The sequence below is a fragment of the Fukomys damarensis genome, unplaced genomic scaffold (genome assembly GCF_012274545.1).
Source record: "Fukomys damarensis isolate Sample0158 unplaced genomic scaffold, DMR_v1.0_HiC HiC_scaffold_14, whole genome shotgun sequence".
Taxonomy (NCBI): domain Eukaryota; kingdom Metazoa; phylum Chordata; class Mammalia; order Rodentia; family Bathyergidae; genus Fukomys; species Fukomys damarensis.
The window spans coordinates 49,265,380-49,283,920 of NW_022900926.1; the positions used below are offsets into that span (position 1 = coordinate 49,265,380).

Below are 18,541 nucleotides of genomic sequence, written 5' to 3' on the forward strand. Positions count from 1 at the left end.
GAGGGGGAGAGGATGAACCTGTGCAGTGTATGGGGACTCTGAGGAGAAAAGAGTGCAAAGAAGCCAACTTGCAGTGTGCATGTAGCACTGCATGAAGACCCTTAACTCTGGGGGATGGGCATGTTTTCCTAGCTAACTAGGTCCTTCTGCTACAGAAGGTGCAGAAACATTTCTCAGGATCTTGTCTCCATTTGTGCAAACCTTGGGTAACTTACTTGGCTTCCCACATACCCAGATAGAGGGTGGTCCCAGCAAAACTGGAGGTGGGTGTTCCACACTGTGATTTAACATACATTCATGTCAAAAGCCAGATCATTCACAGCCACACCAAAACTGTAGGTAGACTGTGGAAACACCCTCGCCAAGTCCTAAAAGACCCATCATTCTGAGTAACTCTACCATAATTATATAAAAACTTTTTTACTATGGTTTTTATTTTAAAACACAAAGATGTCTATACTAACTTGGAAAAGATGACAGAAATAACAGTTAATGAAATAATCAGCAAAAAAGCACGAGAGAGACACACAAGCCTAAGTTCTGGGAGAATGTTCAAAAAGAAGAAAGCAAGAAGTTACATTGTGACAGCTTTATTACAGGTAAAGTACACATCAGCCTATAAGCCCTGCAATGAGCAGTTCAGAGATTGCCTCTGCTAAGTCTTTCTGTCAACCTAAATAAACATAAAGGTGGTATCACCAACAACAGATTTCAAGCTGATTCTGTAGAGATCTATATTAAATGTTTAGATAATGAAGTATAAAAGTTTCTAATTTTAGAACTAGAAAATCTACTGAAATCTCATAGGTGGAAAAAATAGCCATGATATAGAGAAGTTCGTGATGAAAGAAGGCTTCATCAGAAAGTAGGACTACAGATGGCTCTCCTTGGATGCATAAGATTTTTACAGGAGGATAAAGGTAGCATCCAAGACTAGCAGAGGTACAGTCTGAACAAGGGACAAAGACTGGAAGGCATCAGGTCTTATGAATAGACAAGTTTCAAGCCCACTATAGAAATAGAAAAAATCATAGAACCTGGATGACTGTGCATGCAATGAGGAAAAAATACTCAAAAATATAATACCAAATAAAAAGGTATGAAAATCCAGAAAAATGACACTTATTGTGTCTTGGTTGCTACCTGCTCTATAAAAAGATTCTTGAATAAAACATTAGTAGTTGTGCCAAGCTTAATGTTTCAAGTGAGGAGAAACCAGAGTCCTGGAAAGTATGCTTGAAGATTTTTTTTTTTCACAAAGAAGTTGGTAACATAAGAGTGTTCAAGGCTGATACTGAAATTGTCTTGTTTGTACATATGACCAGCCATAAAATTTTAAATTTTTAAACATAATCAGCTGTTTCCCTGTATTATGAATTATTTCTGAGGGCAAATATGTAAGTCATCAGATTCCATCAACATGGGAAAACTCTACTAATTTCCTACATCAGCAGGTGGACAGATTGCCTGGACATGAGATTACACTGATATAAGTGAATTTAGGAAAGGCAGAGTTCAGAAGGAACCCAGAAAAATGACAATATAGCATACCCTGAAATTGGAGTAGTATAAGCTGCACCTTCACAAATATTTCTTATAAAAAAACTCTAATATTTTTCATCTTATTTAGAATATACAACTAATGCATACTTGTTTCCAGGTTTCTTTCCTTCTAATGTATTTAGATGCTGTTCAAGGGTCTCCATTAGACTGCTGGGAGCCTATAATAAGAAAGTAAAAATAAATGTCTGCATTGTTTTCTTTCAAAATAAACACTCTGCAATATCACTGCAATTTTTTATGGTGGAGGTCTGTGAGTGGATCTCAATATTTATGTGAGATAATTTCATGTCAGGTTCTTTTGGTGTTTAAATATTAAAATTCCATGGGTTCTCACTTAGGCACATCTTGAATATACTAACTGCACTATATACCAAATAACTTTATAGTGTGGTTTCATTGTGGATATTACATTCGTAGACTCTTACTGATATTACTTAGATGCAGTAAACTCAAATCAAATTCACTACCACCTTCCCATAAAACCACAGTGAAAATGGAAAAGGAATTTGTATCCTAAAAAATAGTACCCAAATACAGATTTACAGAAATTTGAAAATACAGTAAAATCTCACTTATTCATATTTGACTGAAACGTTAGGAAAATTGTTATCTTATTTAAAAAGGGAAAGTTAAAGTTGTGAAGAATAAAATATAATCTTAACAGTAAAAATTAAATTTTATTATTGAATCAATTTATATTCACAGCGAAGTACTGTGTATTGGCAGAATTCATATAGTTTACTTTTATTAAAAAATTCTTGAGGGTTTCCGTCTTTAAATAAAATTTTAGACAATATGAAGTGATGGCATTTTACTATATATTAGGAGAAATAATAGGTTCATAAAAGTACTCTATCCAGTTTATTCCTCAAGCAATATTTTATTTCATATTTCTAAAATAAGCTTAGTTCAAATTAGGCCTTAAAATTAACATAGGCATTCATTTCATGACTGAAACATCTAACTAAACATACAGATACATTTAATTTTTTTTCAGCTTTAATTGAGTTTATTGGTACATTTTAGGGATACAGTACAGTTACATTCATTGTTGGGATCTTGTACCTCTACATGACAAGTCTTGTTTCTCTTAATTTTAATAATTTTCAATGTGACACTAATTTTGAAGGACTTTATAGCAATTATGCTGCTAAAATAGCTCACAGTATTAAAAAAATCATATCACTGTAAATTTTATGCTATACTTTCTTTTTTTTGGGTACCAGGCATCAAACTCAGACCCTTGCGCTTGCGAGGCAGGTGGCAGAACCACTGAGCTAAATCCCAGGCCCTATGTTGTACTTTCCATGACAATATTTTATTAACATTTTTAAATTTTAGAAATTCAGGACATTTACTTAATATTCATTTAAATTTTGCTAATATAATCATAAACTGCCAACATTTATATTACCGTATATTTTAAGTACATGATTACTAGAAGTATAAATTAAGTTAAGGAAAACATGTAAATTCATAAATACATAAAAATTACTAAGTAAGTAAAAATACTAACTTGCTAAAAGCGATAGATATAGGTTAGAAAGGGCAGATCAGCATTATCTAAAAAGCTTTGGATTAAAGAATAAAAGGTATTAAAAAGGGTCAGGGATTTAGCTCAGTGGTGCCGCCACCTGCCTTGCAAGCACAAGGTCCCGAGTTCAATCCCAAGTACCAAAAAAAAAAAAAAAAAAATGTAATTAATTTAGAAAATTGGATTTTAAAAATATAACTCAGGCAAAGATTGAATTGATTCACAAATTACAGAAACTGCAGCTAAAGATGTTTTTAAAATAAATTTTTAAGAGGGAAAAACTATAAAGAAATGCTCACTGAATGATGACTATACACTGTAACCTTAAAAAGAAAAATTATGAATGCTTCCAATTTTTTAGATGAGTTAATAACTTCAAATTGTTGTAATAATTGTTGATGGTGATGATTATGATTTTAATGATAGAACTATGAAGCCTGGGTGTATAAATTTAAACTTTTTCTTGTTTCCATGTTTCTGGTGAAATCATGGTAAGAAAATAATATATCATGAACCTTTTTCCAATTAGAAGACTCAGGTCCTCTGAATGTTAAGTGAATGGCAAGAAACCATGATTCACTGCTAAATCTATATTTAAAATACTGTTTAAGAAAAGTATACCTTGTTTATAGTTACAAAATAGAGAACAACAAATATAAATAATAGAAATGGTAATATTTTCTACATTTCCTTAGTTACCCAAAATAAAACAAAGTATTAGGAAAATAGACTGCAATGTAATTCTTCTTATAACATTTCTTAATAAATTAGATAAAAATTTAAAAATGAAGTAGAAATCACAAAAATCACAATAGTTGAAAGGCACATCTCACAAAGAAATATAAAGCTGCAAAACACTTGCAACGGGCGTGAATCAGCAATACACCACATGTAAATTAAGTTTGGAACATCTTATCACAGATGTCGTAAAAGTGCCTCATCATTTATTTTTCTTATGAAAATATAAAGAATCTAAGGAAAACAACTTCCTCAAATGTCTTTTGAGAAAAAAGTATTTTCATAGCAATATCCAGGAGCACAATAATGTATGCCTTTTGCTCAACTCTACTTTTGGCCCCAAGGATATCCTCACATACAGTACAAATGAAAATGATCTACATTTTAGAATACAAGTCTTTTGTAAAAGAAATGGAAGAAACAATGCTGTTGTAAAAGAAATGTAAGATAAAATATAATTAGCAACACATTTATCTGCTCATTTAAAAATAGCAAAATCAACTAATCATTCAGATGGAAACACCAATTCAAAGAAAAAAAGTCAGTTATAGAAGCTAATATATAACAGCAATATATCAATGGTTACCAATTCATCAATGGCCTATCTTTTTATTTTTGGGTGGTACCAGGGATCAAACTCAGGACCTTGCATTTATGAGATGGACACAATGCCACTGAGCTAAAATCCCTGGCCTTTCAATGGCACAATCTTTTAAAGGAGACTTTTTTTTTAATCAATAGTTTTCAGGTCAATCAGAATTCCTGACATTAAAATCTAACATATTTTTCATATTTGGAACACACACAAACACATACATATTGAACAAGAAGTATTTTAAAAATTATATTCTAAAAATAAATTCATGACTGATTATGATGTTCAGGATCAAAAAGAAAGAATCCATCTAAAATTTAGGTGTTTTAAATTATAAAGCATCATTGAAATCAAATGGAAAAAACCAAAAGATTATTCAAATTATGATCATCAGACATAAGCAACCATTTGAAAGTATTTCAGTTTTGACATTGTTTACTTCTTATCCAAAAAAGTACTTTTAAATATCTTATAAAAAATTTCAGTGATGTTCAATAATCATTTAAATGTAGTTATGATATTACAGGCACAAATTTAAAAAGGCTACAGATGACCGTACTGGTATTTATTGTGCATTCTAAAAGAGACACATTAAGTTAATAAACCTAAAAGAGACACATTAAATTCACAAAGATATTCATTAAATTCCTTGTACAATTTTTTTTTTCTGCAAGAGGAGTTTTAATCCTCTTTTACTCATGAGTATCCCATTCCAACTCTCAGTCAAGAGAAGTCCCTCTGGTCTCCATCATTTCTTTAACACTTTTCTAACAGAGTTTTTTTTGCCTACTGTTATGTCTAGATTCAATTGTCATGTTAGCCATGGAGAAACCTGGCATAGAGTAGAAATCTAATCTCAAAGGAGTTGAGCTGAATTCATTCAACCTGGCATTCCAGATCCATCTCTGAATTTATCCTGGTCTAATATTATCTTAAGGACTAACCCCAGAATATCTTATATTCCAGCCCAGAATTATTGTACTGTCATAGTGAGTCTAAATCCTAAGCTCAGTTAGAGACCTTTATCAGCCCAAGGAGGGGCTTTAAATAAGAATCATGGAGGGTATTTAGTTCTATTTTTCACAAACCTAAAAAAATAATAATTAGGTTACTTCAGAAACATGCTATAATATTATATTAGAATTTAAAGGTATGCAGGAGAATTTAACTAGGTAGTTTTTATGGGGAGGTTATATATTTATTTATTTATTTATTTTGGTACCAGGGATTGAATTTGGGTCCTTGCACTTGCAAGGCAGGCCACTGAACTGCTGAGCTAAATCCCCGGCCCTGAGAAGGTAATTTAAAAATAAATATTAATAATGAAGTTTATGTACCTCTAAAGGTACATAACAGAAGCAAAGGATGGAGTATGACTACCTTTTAATGAATCTCTGCCACTTAACAGCTTTCAACAGAGGGCAAAATTTTATTTCTTTGATGGTGAAGTATGATCCCCTAATTATGAAAACATACACCTTATATCATTTTATTAAATATGTCTCTGGACTACTAGAGAGATTATATGAACTATAATGACATCACTAAAAATTAAACCCAAGTATGTGAACCTTTCTTTCAATGACACACTATCATTTTCAAATTTAAATTTAAAAAGTATTTAAGTAGTCCCTTAAATCTTTCCTAGTTTCTATGCACACTTTGCCCGGAGACAAACAATATGAAGGTCTCTCTGACAATATATCTAATTTTTGCTTTATGCCACAGTGAAGTCTGTAGTATTATAGATATGCCATTTCTAAAAGCTATTTATTGAGCTAAACATTTTAATGTCCTTCTTCCTAAAGTGAATGTGTATTATTTATCTGGGATATTTTGAGAAAATTAAATGTAAATTATTTTATAGCTGAATAAATGAGAATCGTTATTTATTATTTTATTATTAAAGGTAAATCTATCTCTAATATAGATTTCTACATAACGTTTTTATGCGTAAGGTTTAGTTAACAAACACTAGTTTCTAGTAGTAGCAGAAACTTTTTATACTAATACACTGTCTGATAGATGGAGCTATCTCAGTTATTAAACTACAAAATCCAATGTAATCATGTTCTGAACTTCTGACTGAATTTTGTGAAGAATTCTTGTTAATTTATTGTTATTTTAATAATATTAATTCATGACCATTTGTTTGGATGCACCTAATTTTTTAATAAAAATGTACTGGTAAGCATTATTTTAAATATGTATATATTTCAAGGCATTATAAAGAGAGCAAATTATTAAACAAATTATTAAAAAGTGTGCAATTTCAGGCTTGGGATTTAGTTCAGTGGTACTGCACCTGCCTTGCAAGTGCAAGGTCCTGGGTTTGATCCCCAGTACAAAAGAAAAACAAGTGTGTAATTTCATTATGACAATTTTCTTCTACTATGGTGACTTTTTGAATACTGGTATATGAGATAGCATCTCTACATTGCTTCCCATCATCTATACAACATCACTTCTAGTTAAAAAGTATGTTTGAAACAGGAATTTGATAATGGAATGATTAAAAAAAAACAGTTTCTGCCGATTATGAGAAAAATCTTAAAGTAATCCTGTATCTCAATGACCTCAATTCTCTTCTGTCATACAAGCTGTGCACTCTTGACAGGTAAAATGATTACGCTCTATTATTATTGTCATCACATACCAAATGGACCCCAGAAAAATATCACTAACTGATCACCACTATTTTTTTATTAAAAAAAAAAGAACTCTTTTTAAATAAGAGAAATTCCTCCTCTTCACAGAGAAGTCTAGAATCAGTATAGAGCAACTGTAACAGTTGAGTTTTTCTCATTTGTGGTCCTCCTTATACCAAGGACACACTGGAAAACTAAACACAAAAGAGGAAGAAAAGTTCTAGTGTTTTGATCATCATGCCTCTATGCACAGTCATATTTCACAGAAAAACACATTTTTTACTAAAATTATTCAAGGCTTCCTTTTGATTCAAGTTCAAGAATGAGAAGATGAACTCAATTTACCAGATTGAATTGCCTTTAAAGAAGAAACTATATCTTAGGAGCAGGAAACCTTTCCGTTACCTCCAGTAAAAGTCAAAAGCTGAAAAAATAAGATAGAATAATTTCCAAGATAGCTGGTTGGCCTAGATTCGAAGTCCAAAAATGCTTCCAAGATAATATTAGAATAATAATTTCAAGCATACTGAATCCTCCACCAAGAGCAACACTTACCTGTGTAAGGTCAGGAATGTCACCTTTATCAATACCCACTTGCTGTGGATTTAAAAAAATGAGAAGTTACTTGATGGTAGTAAAATATTTTTGCATTTAACAAAAGATCACTGATAGAATTTGATTAAATTGTAGTTAAATTCTGGTGTAAAGGAATTGTATTTGTCTATCCATTTAAAAATGTGTTCTTTATGCAGTTCTTCACTCAACAGAATAGTGGCTTAATAGATGTATAATTAATGTATTTAATTAATATATAGAATTTGGCTAGAGTTTAAAAAATGAAAATAAACTGAAACATAAAATTTGAAGGTCAACAGCAACTATAAATCTAAATGATACACTAAGGTAATAATGCCTATTAAGTTATATGATCAGGGTTATATTTAGTTTTAAAAACTTGTTTACAGGGAAATTTCTAACTTTTCACACAGAAGGAACCACTTTGGTATTTCTTACCCACCCAAATTTATGTATAAGCAAGAAAATAAGAAATATATCTTTATTTCCCCATTCTCACACAAATAATAGCATATTATATACACTGGATTCATATTTTTCATACAACCATATATCTTAGACATATATTCATATCAATATATAGAACTTCCTCATTTTTTTAGACAGCTGCATAGAACTTCCTTGCCTTACAATTCAATGACTAATTTAATAATGAATATACAGTTGCTTCCAATCTCTTGCCACTGTAAAAACTATTTCATACACCATCTTGTATGTGTAGGCTATACCCTGGTAAAGGAGGTAGAAGCATATGAAAACTGATGATATGGTTAGCGTGGGGACAGGCTGAAGAAGGGCAAAGGGAAACAAATATGGAAAATATTAATAAACCTGAAACAAAGAGAATGTACTGTATGTATCCATTAAACTCTATCAAAATGTTTGCAGATTTTAAAAATATTCCAAATAAAAAGTTGAAGAAAATACCAATCATAACTTCAATTCTATCACTTTATAAAATAGGTAATGAAACTGAGGATTAAAGAAACAAAATAGGTTAAAGTTCTCCTTGACAAATGAAGTGCTTTCTTCATAATGATGGAAATGGAGGAGCAAATAGATGAAGTAAAAGCTCTGGGCTCCTACAAAAACAAGGCAAATGGGAGGTTTAAGGCCTTGTTTGTGTGTCGACTACTTCTTTTTCCTTTGCTTTTTCTATGGCTGAAATTGGTATTTTGGAAGGATAATTCCTTATTGGTGACTGTCCTATGAACCATAGGATGTTCAGCAACATCTCTGGCTTTAATCCAGTAGGTGCCAGTAGCCTGCCCCTACTTTGACCCCTAGAACAATCTTCAGATGTCCTGGGGGAGGAGAGGAGGGCAAAATCACTATACTAACTGCAAATCACTGGCTTTCTTGTTTCTGGATCAAATTATGCTGGGATCCAGAATTTCAGATTTTACCTTCCAATGACTGAATTTTGGCTTTACAGAAGCTATGGAGGCCTCCCTATACTCTATTATAAATTATGGAAATGATAAACTTAAGTAACTTCATTTCCATCTAAGCACCTGTTTAGATGATGAATTTAAAATATTATTTTGAATGATGAAGGCATTTTAACATGAGTATATTATGGATATCTAATACTGTGATAACTTTAGAGAAAAGTAATGTGTTTCGATTAAGTGGATAATGCTACTCAGCCATAAAGAATGACAAAGTAGATTCATTCATAGGTAAATGGGTACATTTTGAGGATATACTCCTAAGTGAAATAAATAAGTCACAAATATGCAAATGCTGAATAGTTTCTCTGGTGTGAAAAACTAAAATAGCACTCAAGATCCTAATGGGACAATTAGCAATGTAAAATAGGAAGAAAAGGACCAAAGGTGTGGGGACAGTAAAGAGGATAGGGAAAGGGGAATAAGAGAAAAGGGAAAAAATATGAGAAAATGTAAAAATGGAATTAAAGTGTTTGAAGGTAGGGAGGGGAGGAGGGGGTAAAGGGAGGGTGGGGACAAGGGGAAAAAATGAGAACCAAGACCTGGCATGTAAAGGTACAAGATCCCAGTAATGAATGTAACTGTACTGTCTACCTAGAATGTACCAATAAATTCAATTAAAAAAAATTCTTTATCAAATTGCTATTTTTACCTCCCTGAACATCTGAATCACAACGTGACTATAAGGTTGAGGTGAAGTGTATAACAGAAATCTAGTCATTTTCTGACTGCAAATATTCTAGGAGATCTAACTCCCATGAGTCTGATATTTACCTTAGAACAGCAAACTAATAATAATGTGGTTCTATGAAATGGAATACTATAGTATTTTGCAGAAATCCCTACTGCCTGTAAAAAAGCCATTTTACAGAGTTTCAGTTGTCTGCTTTACAAGATTTTCAGTATAAAAATCCAAGACATGGTAAGTTCTTTGTACTTCAAGCTATTCCTCTGGGAAATTTGAATATCTCCATAGAAATTGTTCAACTGTGCTATATGAGGGACAACTTATTATTATTTTACAACCTTCATAGTGGGAATCAAATGCAAAATCTTGCATATGCTAGGCAAGCACTCTACCACTAAGCTACATCCCCAGCCCCAGTTACTTTTTTCATATTTTTATTTTTATATTTTTATTACTACATGTGTACAGAATATAATACTTACATTCTTTATGGAGAGTCGGTGCATGTATATAATATATCTGAATATCTTTTTTCATCCCCTTCCCTTTTCCTACCTCCTTCACCCATCTTTTGATGCCCTTCCTTTTTTTGGTACATATTCATTGTACATAATGTCTACATTTCTTGTGTGGAGGTGATACATGACACATGTTAATTCCTTTTGTCAACCTCTGTCCTTCCCTTCCCTCCCTGTCCTCTTCTTTCCTCTCACTTATATTTTGTAAATAGCATCCTAGAAGTCTTCTATAGACCCTTCAGGCAAATGGTACTAAGTACAGAATATCTATTAAGTATGGATCCACACATAAATATACCACATGAACACTGTTGGGTAGGGAGAAGGTCTATGCAATTTATTGAAAAGTTTCTGTATCAACCAATCATAACCAAACCACTCAACACTGTCTTCAAACAGTGTTTAAACTGTGAATAATTGTGAATAATGCAATTTAAATATCACAGAGACAAATGATTTAGGTTATTCCATAATAGTTAATGTGTTTATTCTATTCAAAATAATCCCATAAATTAGTATCTACTCTATAAAATGTCTTATAATATTCAAATAAAAATATTTATTATGCAGCTATTTAAAGGTAGGCTCTTAAAATAACATTAAATTTCAGTGTATCACAGTAGCCTAAATTTTCCTTGTGCTATTATAGACACAAAGTCTAATTTTATGTGTAAAAAGTTGGAGTCAACAAATAGCCTTTTCCTCATGAAGCTCCTGAATCCAGCTTTATTATGCTGACTACAGAAATATATACCCAGGCCATCACATATCCAGTTGTTTACTCACACACAATAATAAATGGGAGAACTGGGAATCATGTTGCCTAGCATTTAACAGAACAATGAAATAATCTGTTGTGAGTTCTTGGGTATAACTAATCCTTTCACAGAAAGAAATTAGACAAATTTTAATAAACTATATCGATAATTGTGGCTAATCCATGGGGAAATCATACCAAATATCAATCATGAAATCTGTGTAACAGCAAGAGAAAAAAAATTCAACCCATGTTTTACTTTTCCTTAAAGACAATCACGATTATTAAACCCATGAGGAAACACACATGAACATACTCTAATGTACATGCAATTTACATAAGTTAACACCTATGTTTTGTTTCCCAGGCTAAAACATATTTTTATTCCAATTACATGCTGTACTTGTCAAAATTCAAGAATTAAAATATTTAGGATAGAATTTTAGTCTTAAAATTTGAATGTGACAATTATTACTTCTGTGACAATGAGATCTGAAAGATAATGTATGCACTATAGTACTTTTGAAATTGTGTTTTAAATATGTGTGCTTATTCCATATTCTCAAAATGATAAAGCACCACAAACATGACGTGAATGTTCCATATCCAGGCTCTGGCTGTTGAGCCTCAGAACCTCTCTCGCATCACACTCCATTAAGTTTCTAGCAATCATTTAGCTGACATATAAGATAAAAATCCACTAGTCATCCTGCCAAAGAACTACAATAGCAATGTCAAAAATTTCCAATATTAGCATGAATTGATAATTGGATTTTGTATGAAAAACACAATTTATAGATAACCTCAGGAACTAAATGTATTGCTATACAGTTATTATGATTAAGTATAAAGAAATATCTTTCAGGAATAATTTATAAACTTTACAAAATGATTTACACTTTCTATTTTATTGTTCACTGTGTTTAAATCATAAAGGAGGATCGGAATTTATGATTACACATTAAGAATAATGGACAGACTTTTCTAAAGGCAAATCTGGAGTTCAATAAAAAGGGAGTTATTTCTTAGAATCAGAGAGCATTTAGGTAGAAAGAAGGAATGGACCATCTTGCAAATTAGCAAGGATCTTACTATCCATGAAACACTTATTTTAATGTAGAATGATCATTTGGGAGAGAACAGATGACTGAGATGACTTCTAAGGTCACTTCTAAATCTAAGACACTGTGACTCTGCGGTAGACGTCTTGCCAGACTATATAGTCTATAACACTATGGATACACAAACTAATAGCTTTACAATTAAATCATATTTCCAACAAAATTTAATATTACTCACCTCTGCAACCTTGAGAAATTCAGACACTCGTGTCATTCTAGTTAGAAATCGTTTGTAAATTTCTAGAGCATCTTTACATTGTCCTTTCTTCATTTCAAAAAACTTTTCTAGAAGAGACAAAATGATAAGCAATTGGAAAAGAGTATTCTATTTTAGTCCAAACTTACATTAACCCAAATACTAATTTTTTTTGCAGGTTGTACAAGTTTATTTTTCTAATATCACAAAAGACACACAAGAACAGTGCTTTTCTCTGGGCAAACCCATGAAGCAGACCATACCCTTGAATGGCCCCAAATGTCCCAGGAGGAAGAAAAGGAGTGGACATGTTTGGGGCCTCTGCTCCCAATCTTTGGTAAACAGACTCTTGAACTGACAACCTAGACTTCATCTCTACTGCATTTAAATCACTGTATTTAAATACATATATATTGCATTGCTGATTTCTCACTCATGCTTCAGATGACAATAATGCCACCTCAGATTTATTGGGGGAGATTAATTTTCAGATGAGATGAGATTTGCCTAAGGTATACACATTTTATTCTTAAATTTACTACTTAAATTACTACTTAAAACTTAAGATTTGAACCAAAACGCTTGGGCACTACAGCCTATAACAAGTACTTAAGCACTTTAAGGAGGGGCCCTTGAGCAGCTTAAGAGAGATGTTATGGCCCAAAATAATCATCTGTCCACATGAAACAATGTAAATAATGAAAAAAAAAGAATACATGAACTGTCAAAACAGGTTACATGTAAAATCATCATCCATATATTCCACCATTTAGTCTTGAAAAACAGCAAATTCTTCCTAACAATTTCAGAAAGTTATAACTATATTCTACTATATTACATCCTTATTTTATCATTAGTTCATTATAAAGCAATAATTATATATTATAATTTCTCTGAATTAAAGAATTCTTTAAATTTTTGATACTATATAAATTGATACTTGCTTTTGTTGGTCAAATATTATTTTTTTCAAACATTATACAGGAATGTAACTTTTAGTTATAAAACAGAGTTTCTGAAAAACATTTGGCTTGTCAAACTCTGAAGGCTTTCTGGATTGTAATCCTATTCTCTTTCTCAACCTTTAGCTTTAAGGACAGAAAACAGGATCACTTTGCTGTTCTCTTTTGCACTTAGAAGACTAGAATTCAGTCATTCCTACTGTAAATGTATCATGAGAGTGTTTCTCCCCGATACACTTTAAAGAAAAATCACTATTTCATCAGTGTTTGCCAGTCATTCACAGTACAGCAATGTCTACAAGAGCTTCTAGGCAACTCTGGATTATAACTGAAGGCCCAATATCTTCTTTGTAAATTCATTATTTTATATTTGGATGTGGTTAAATACATGCTACTTTTATATTCTCTCATTCTTGAGAGTTCTTTATGACATTTAGTGTATAATTTTACTACCCTAAAGTATTTTTAATTTTCTCAAGAAAAGTTTAATAATATATAATTATGTAAAGAACTAATTATCCAGGGCAGCTACTCATTACCTTCTGTTGACAGTCTTTGGGTAATTTTACTTTTAACACAGACCTCCCCTGTAGGGCATTTAAGAAAAGCAAAAAGATCAAGAAAACAAACACATATTATACTGTTTTCTACTTGTGAAGGTTTGAGAGAGAATTGAGACTTTAAAAATGACCAAATCTGAGGACACTTTCTTTGTCTACACTATTGTTTCTCTCATACTATCAATAGAATTATGATACTATATGTAAATAAATCATTTTTAGTCTAAAAGGTTAAAAATAAAGGAATTCTGGCAAAACATACTTTTCTTTCTGTATAAACATCTGCACATAAATAATTTCCTTTAAATATCTAAATTACTTATTTTTACTACAATCTAAGTTTACTTCTTTGCATCGGGTCTTTATCAATAACACAAAAAGAGAAATCAAACTGAATAACCTCAATTTTCCTTCAGAAAAATACACCAAAAATTTAAGCAATTTCTCTGGATTCAGAAACAAAAGAGATTCAGTTACTGTAGCATCAGCATATAATCTCATAATAATTTCTGTGATGGTAGTAATGACACAGAAAGATAACATGCACTGTTTTACTGATATATGTAAGCCATGTTTTGTTTCCCTCCAGAGACCAGGGCTGGGTCTAGAAAAAGCACCCCAAAATGAGTTTGGCCTTCCTTTCATACTAAGATAACCTATGTTGATTTTTGTATTTGACATGATCACATTTGATATTTGTGAATGAATATTTGTAAAGCTATAATAAATTATTTACCCCTTAGCAGTGTATTAAGGATAAATGTCCTAAGAAAGAAATGACCTAAAAAGGAATCTCTTTCTTGAGAGACAAACTAAAATTTCCCACGTGGTTTATTACTAATAACCATGAGTCTGTGAGGGGAACATCTCACTTATATATCAGCTCCAAAACAGATTCCAAATTACACATAAAGTATTGGCCAGGGGGCCCTTTATTAAAACTAACTTACAATACATTTAGAAGGATAACTCCTAATGCCATCTAGTAAACAAAAAACATAATTGCCTTGAACAATACTCTTTTTCTTTAGTACACATCTGTAGTACATATGTTTACATTCATTGTGAGGAATTGGTACATGTACATATTACATCTTAATTTCTTTTTTTGATCCCCTTTCCCTTCTCTCCTCTCTCCATCCATCTCGATTCCCTTATTCTGTACATGTTTTTAATACATGATGTTTACATTCCTTATGTGGAGTTGGTACATGTATGCAACAAATCTTAACACCACTCTTCTAGGCTGCCACTTTAACAAGAGCAGTTCTAACAAAAAATACCAAATGAAACTGTAAAATATGGTAATGTTGCAAGGCAAGAACAAACTCTCATTCCTTTTGAAAAGTCTCTCATAAGAAAAGGTATAACTCTTCTCCTTTTCTTGATTAGCCAGCAGACTATCATTTTCAAATTAAATTAAAATACCTCAAATGGTTATTTTAATATAAAGAGAAACTGCATTCTTAAAACCATCATTCTGAGAAGTCAACAGAAAGGGAATGTAAAGCAGAAGCATTTAAGCATTTAAGTAGCTGTTCAGGACAATAGAGAAGAATCACATGGCTGAACATGTCAAAGAACTAAGAGAATTAATTGTAAAGACATTAAATCCAAGTCTCTTGAGGCAGAGGTGGGAATAAACAAGGTCAGAGTACAAGAATAAACCAACAGAACTTCATTTCTGACCAACTGTGGATTTCAGGAAAAGGAGCAACTCAAAGATAACAGGTTTATGGCTTAAAAGACCATTATGTCTCAACAGAAATAAAGACATTAGGATGGGTAAGTTAAAGAGTTCAGTTTTAAAGGTTCTGATGTTTTAGATAAGAAACAATATCTAAATGTAAGTGCCTATAAATACACATGCAAAACTAAAGTATAGAATAAAGAATAAGGGTAAGAACTCAAAAAATAGATTTGGGGCTCCTTATAATGGAATTGACAGTTTTTTTTTCAATGCAGAATACAATGGTATCTTGGTTTATGAACTTAATTCTTTCCACACTGGCTGTAAACCAAATAAGATGAGAACCGAATCATATTCAATGGTTAGGTTTCAAATGTTGACCTTATAGAGAAATTCGATTCAGTTCTCGTACACTTGTTTGCAACCACAAGCATGTTAAGAATTAAGTTTGTGACTGAGGCATGAGTGTATACAAAAAAAAAAAAAAAAAAAGCAGAAAAGTAGTTGCCTAGATGTGAACTTCATCAAAAGCGTACATTTATAAGCAGTAAGAAGACTAAGGTTACTTGGCAAAAGATAATAGGAAAAATATACCCTATCTGGCTTCCTGATGAAATTTATAACCTGCAATAAAGATATTTTTAGGCTTGAATTTCATATTTAGGGCAGGAATCTTTCCCCACTAAAGCCAAAGCATCTGAGAGCACTGTGTTTGATGTTGATGGAAGGCTCACTCAATCCCTTTTTTCTTTTGAATTCATGTGAAGCCAGGGTTCTGGAGACAAAGTCAGCTCTGCAGTGGGATATTTAGAAGGTAAAACTGAGACAAGAGCTGCCACCTTGTACCTTTTCAGATATTGCTTGTGATAGGAAAGATCACAGGCATGTGAGATTAATTTTCAACAACCTTCTACTTTCCATCCCATTCCCCATTTCCTTGGAGTTTTGAGAAGTAATGATTAAAGTCATAGCCACTTGATTTGACTCTGTAATCCCTGGATTACAGGTGTCCCAATTTCAGCTTCCTGCTGTTACAGTGGTAGCAGCAGCTTCTAGTTTTTAGCATTCCTTAAATCCATTTCCTGTTTAGAAGAAAAAAGTGCAACTTGCTGTCATCACTCATTTAATTTTCAGGAATCAAGAATTCCTGTATTTTATAAATGAAAATATTACTACTAAAAACAGAATGCCATAAATACAGTCATGTTTCCATGACTGTTGATACAGTAGAGTGATGTGAAAATAGTAATAAAAGAGAGCTATTTGGTGGAAAACTTTTGGGGATAAGGTTATGACTGTAATCTGTAAGTTATCTTGAGGTAAACCCTATGGCTGTAAGCACTGTTGGTAAGTGCTTTTAGGGAAAAGAGGAAATGGGTTAAATAGTTGGCCTCTGAATTAGTAGCTCCTCTATGTGTGAATACAGTATGTAATTCTGGGAGTCATTTCTGAAAACTCAGCTGATAACCAGTTTTTTGAGGATTCAATAGTTATAGAAGCACCTAATCCCTATATTAAATTCCTTCTTATTTAGACTACATAGAGCAATTTCTGTTTCTTGAATACACATAGTATTTGGTGCATGAAGTGAGTGCAGAAAACAGACTTTCAAACTGTCAATAAAGAAACTTGGGAATAGATATGTAATGTTCTTAGATCTGAAGGTGATGACCACCTGTGTCTGCTGCAAAATGGTATCCTTGTAGTAGTCTATGCTATATTGAAGCAAGACAATTACTTAAATTACCACCTAAACTTTTCTGAGACAATGCTCATCAAACCATGGGACAAACCACCACAATGAGAACAGGCAAATAGAATCGTGGGGTAGATGGCTGCTTGTCTCCACTAGGGAGCTTTAAAAGGAAAAGGAAAAACATAGGATTTTAATTGTTGGCTCAAGGCATAGTCAGACTGTGATACTCAAAGACTGCCCTAAAGTAACCTTATCTATTGCAGCCACAGAGCTGTCATAGCTAAATTCCAGAGAGAGGGTCTAATCTTCTGAGTTGCTCAATTATAGCATAGGTGAGGAAGTTCTATTTATAGGCTCACTGTGGTCTCTTGTGAAAGTTAGGCATTTTTTCAGAAAGAAAAGTGGAAAGGGGAAAACTTTTTGGAAGAGTCAAACAAAAATGAGCTTCCCTTCCTACAAGAAGATTTTCCTCCTGTCTGAAGAGGCTGGTCCCACATTACTTGGAGGCCATGTTAACCCATGTTTCATGAAGAAATGAATTTCTCCTCCTATCCAGTCCTCTGTTCCCCATACCCTCTCCTTGCCAATTGCTTCAATATCTGGAATGAGAATTAGAATTTAGCAATTCCAGAGTGCCCTAGGGAAATAAGTACAACCTCTGACCCAGAAGGTAAACATACACATGCCAAAATAAGGGCAGGATTTTGCAAATTTTTGTTGGCAGTAGGTTTTCCAGATAAATACAAGATATTGAGTTAAAATGTAGGTAAACAACAAATTTTTACTGTAAATCTCAAATATTCCATGGGGCTTATTAATACTAAAAAGTTTATTCATGTTAACTTCAAATATAAATTTAACCAGGTGTCTTGTATTTTTTTCCTCCTAAATCTAGCAAGCCTGACAAAAAAAAAAAAATCCAGAAAATTGGAATGAATTCTAAAGTTGCTGAGCAGGAAAGAAAGAATATTGCATTATATTTATAATGTAACTGACAACTGATCAATTTGGATAAATCTGCTAAAAACTGTACATTCAAGCCTAAGCATCTGACAGCATACTTGACTTAGAAATTGGGGGGGGTCCTTGACTCATGTTTTAATGAAGCCTCCATATATTCTTGAGGAAAGTTCTTGAACACTACTCAAAGCACTTTTTCTTGGTCTTCTCAACAAGGCACTTATACCAGACTAAATATGCACAGGGAAAAAGGACATACCTAGATAATTTTTAAAAGGCTATATATAT

General features: G+C 32.4%; 1 protein-coding gene across 14 annotated transcripts in view; it reads right to left on the reverse strand.

Moving 5' to 3' along the window:
- The window catches only part of Snap91 (synaptosome associated protein 91), a 120,603-nt gene that overhangs the window by 55,022 nt on the left and 47,040 nt on the right, over positions 1-18,541 (reverse strand). For all 14 annotated transcript variants that reach the window (XM_033763368.1, XM_010631157.2, XM_010631156.2 and 11 more), the window contains exons 8-10: positions 12,368-12,474; positions 7,634-7,675; positions 1,651-1,721 (exon numbers count right to left, since the gene is read on the reverse strand). In XM_033763368.1, coding sequence (XP_033619259.1) covers positions 1,651-1,721; positions 7,634-7,675; positions 12,368-12,474 — 220 coding nt within the window. The remainder of the gene's footprint in view (positions 1-1,650; positions 1,722-7,633; positions 7,676-12,367; positions 12,475-18,541) is intronic.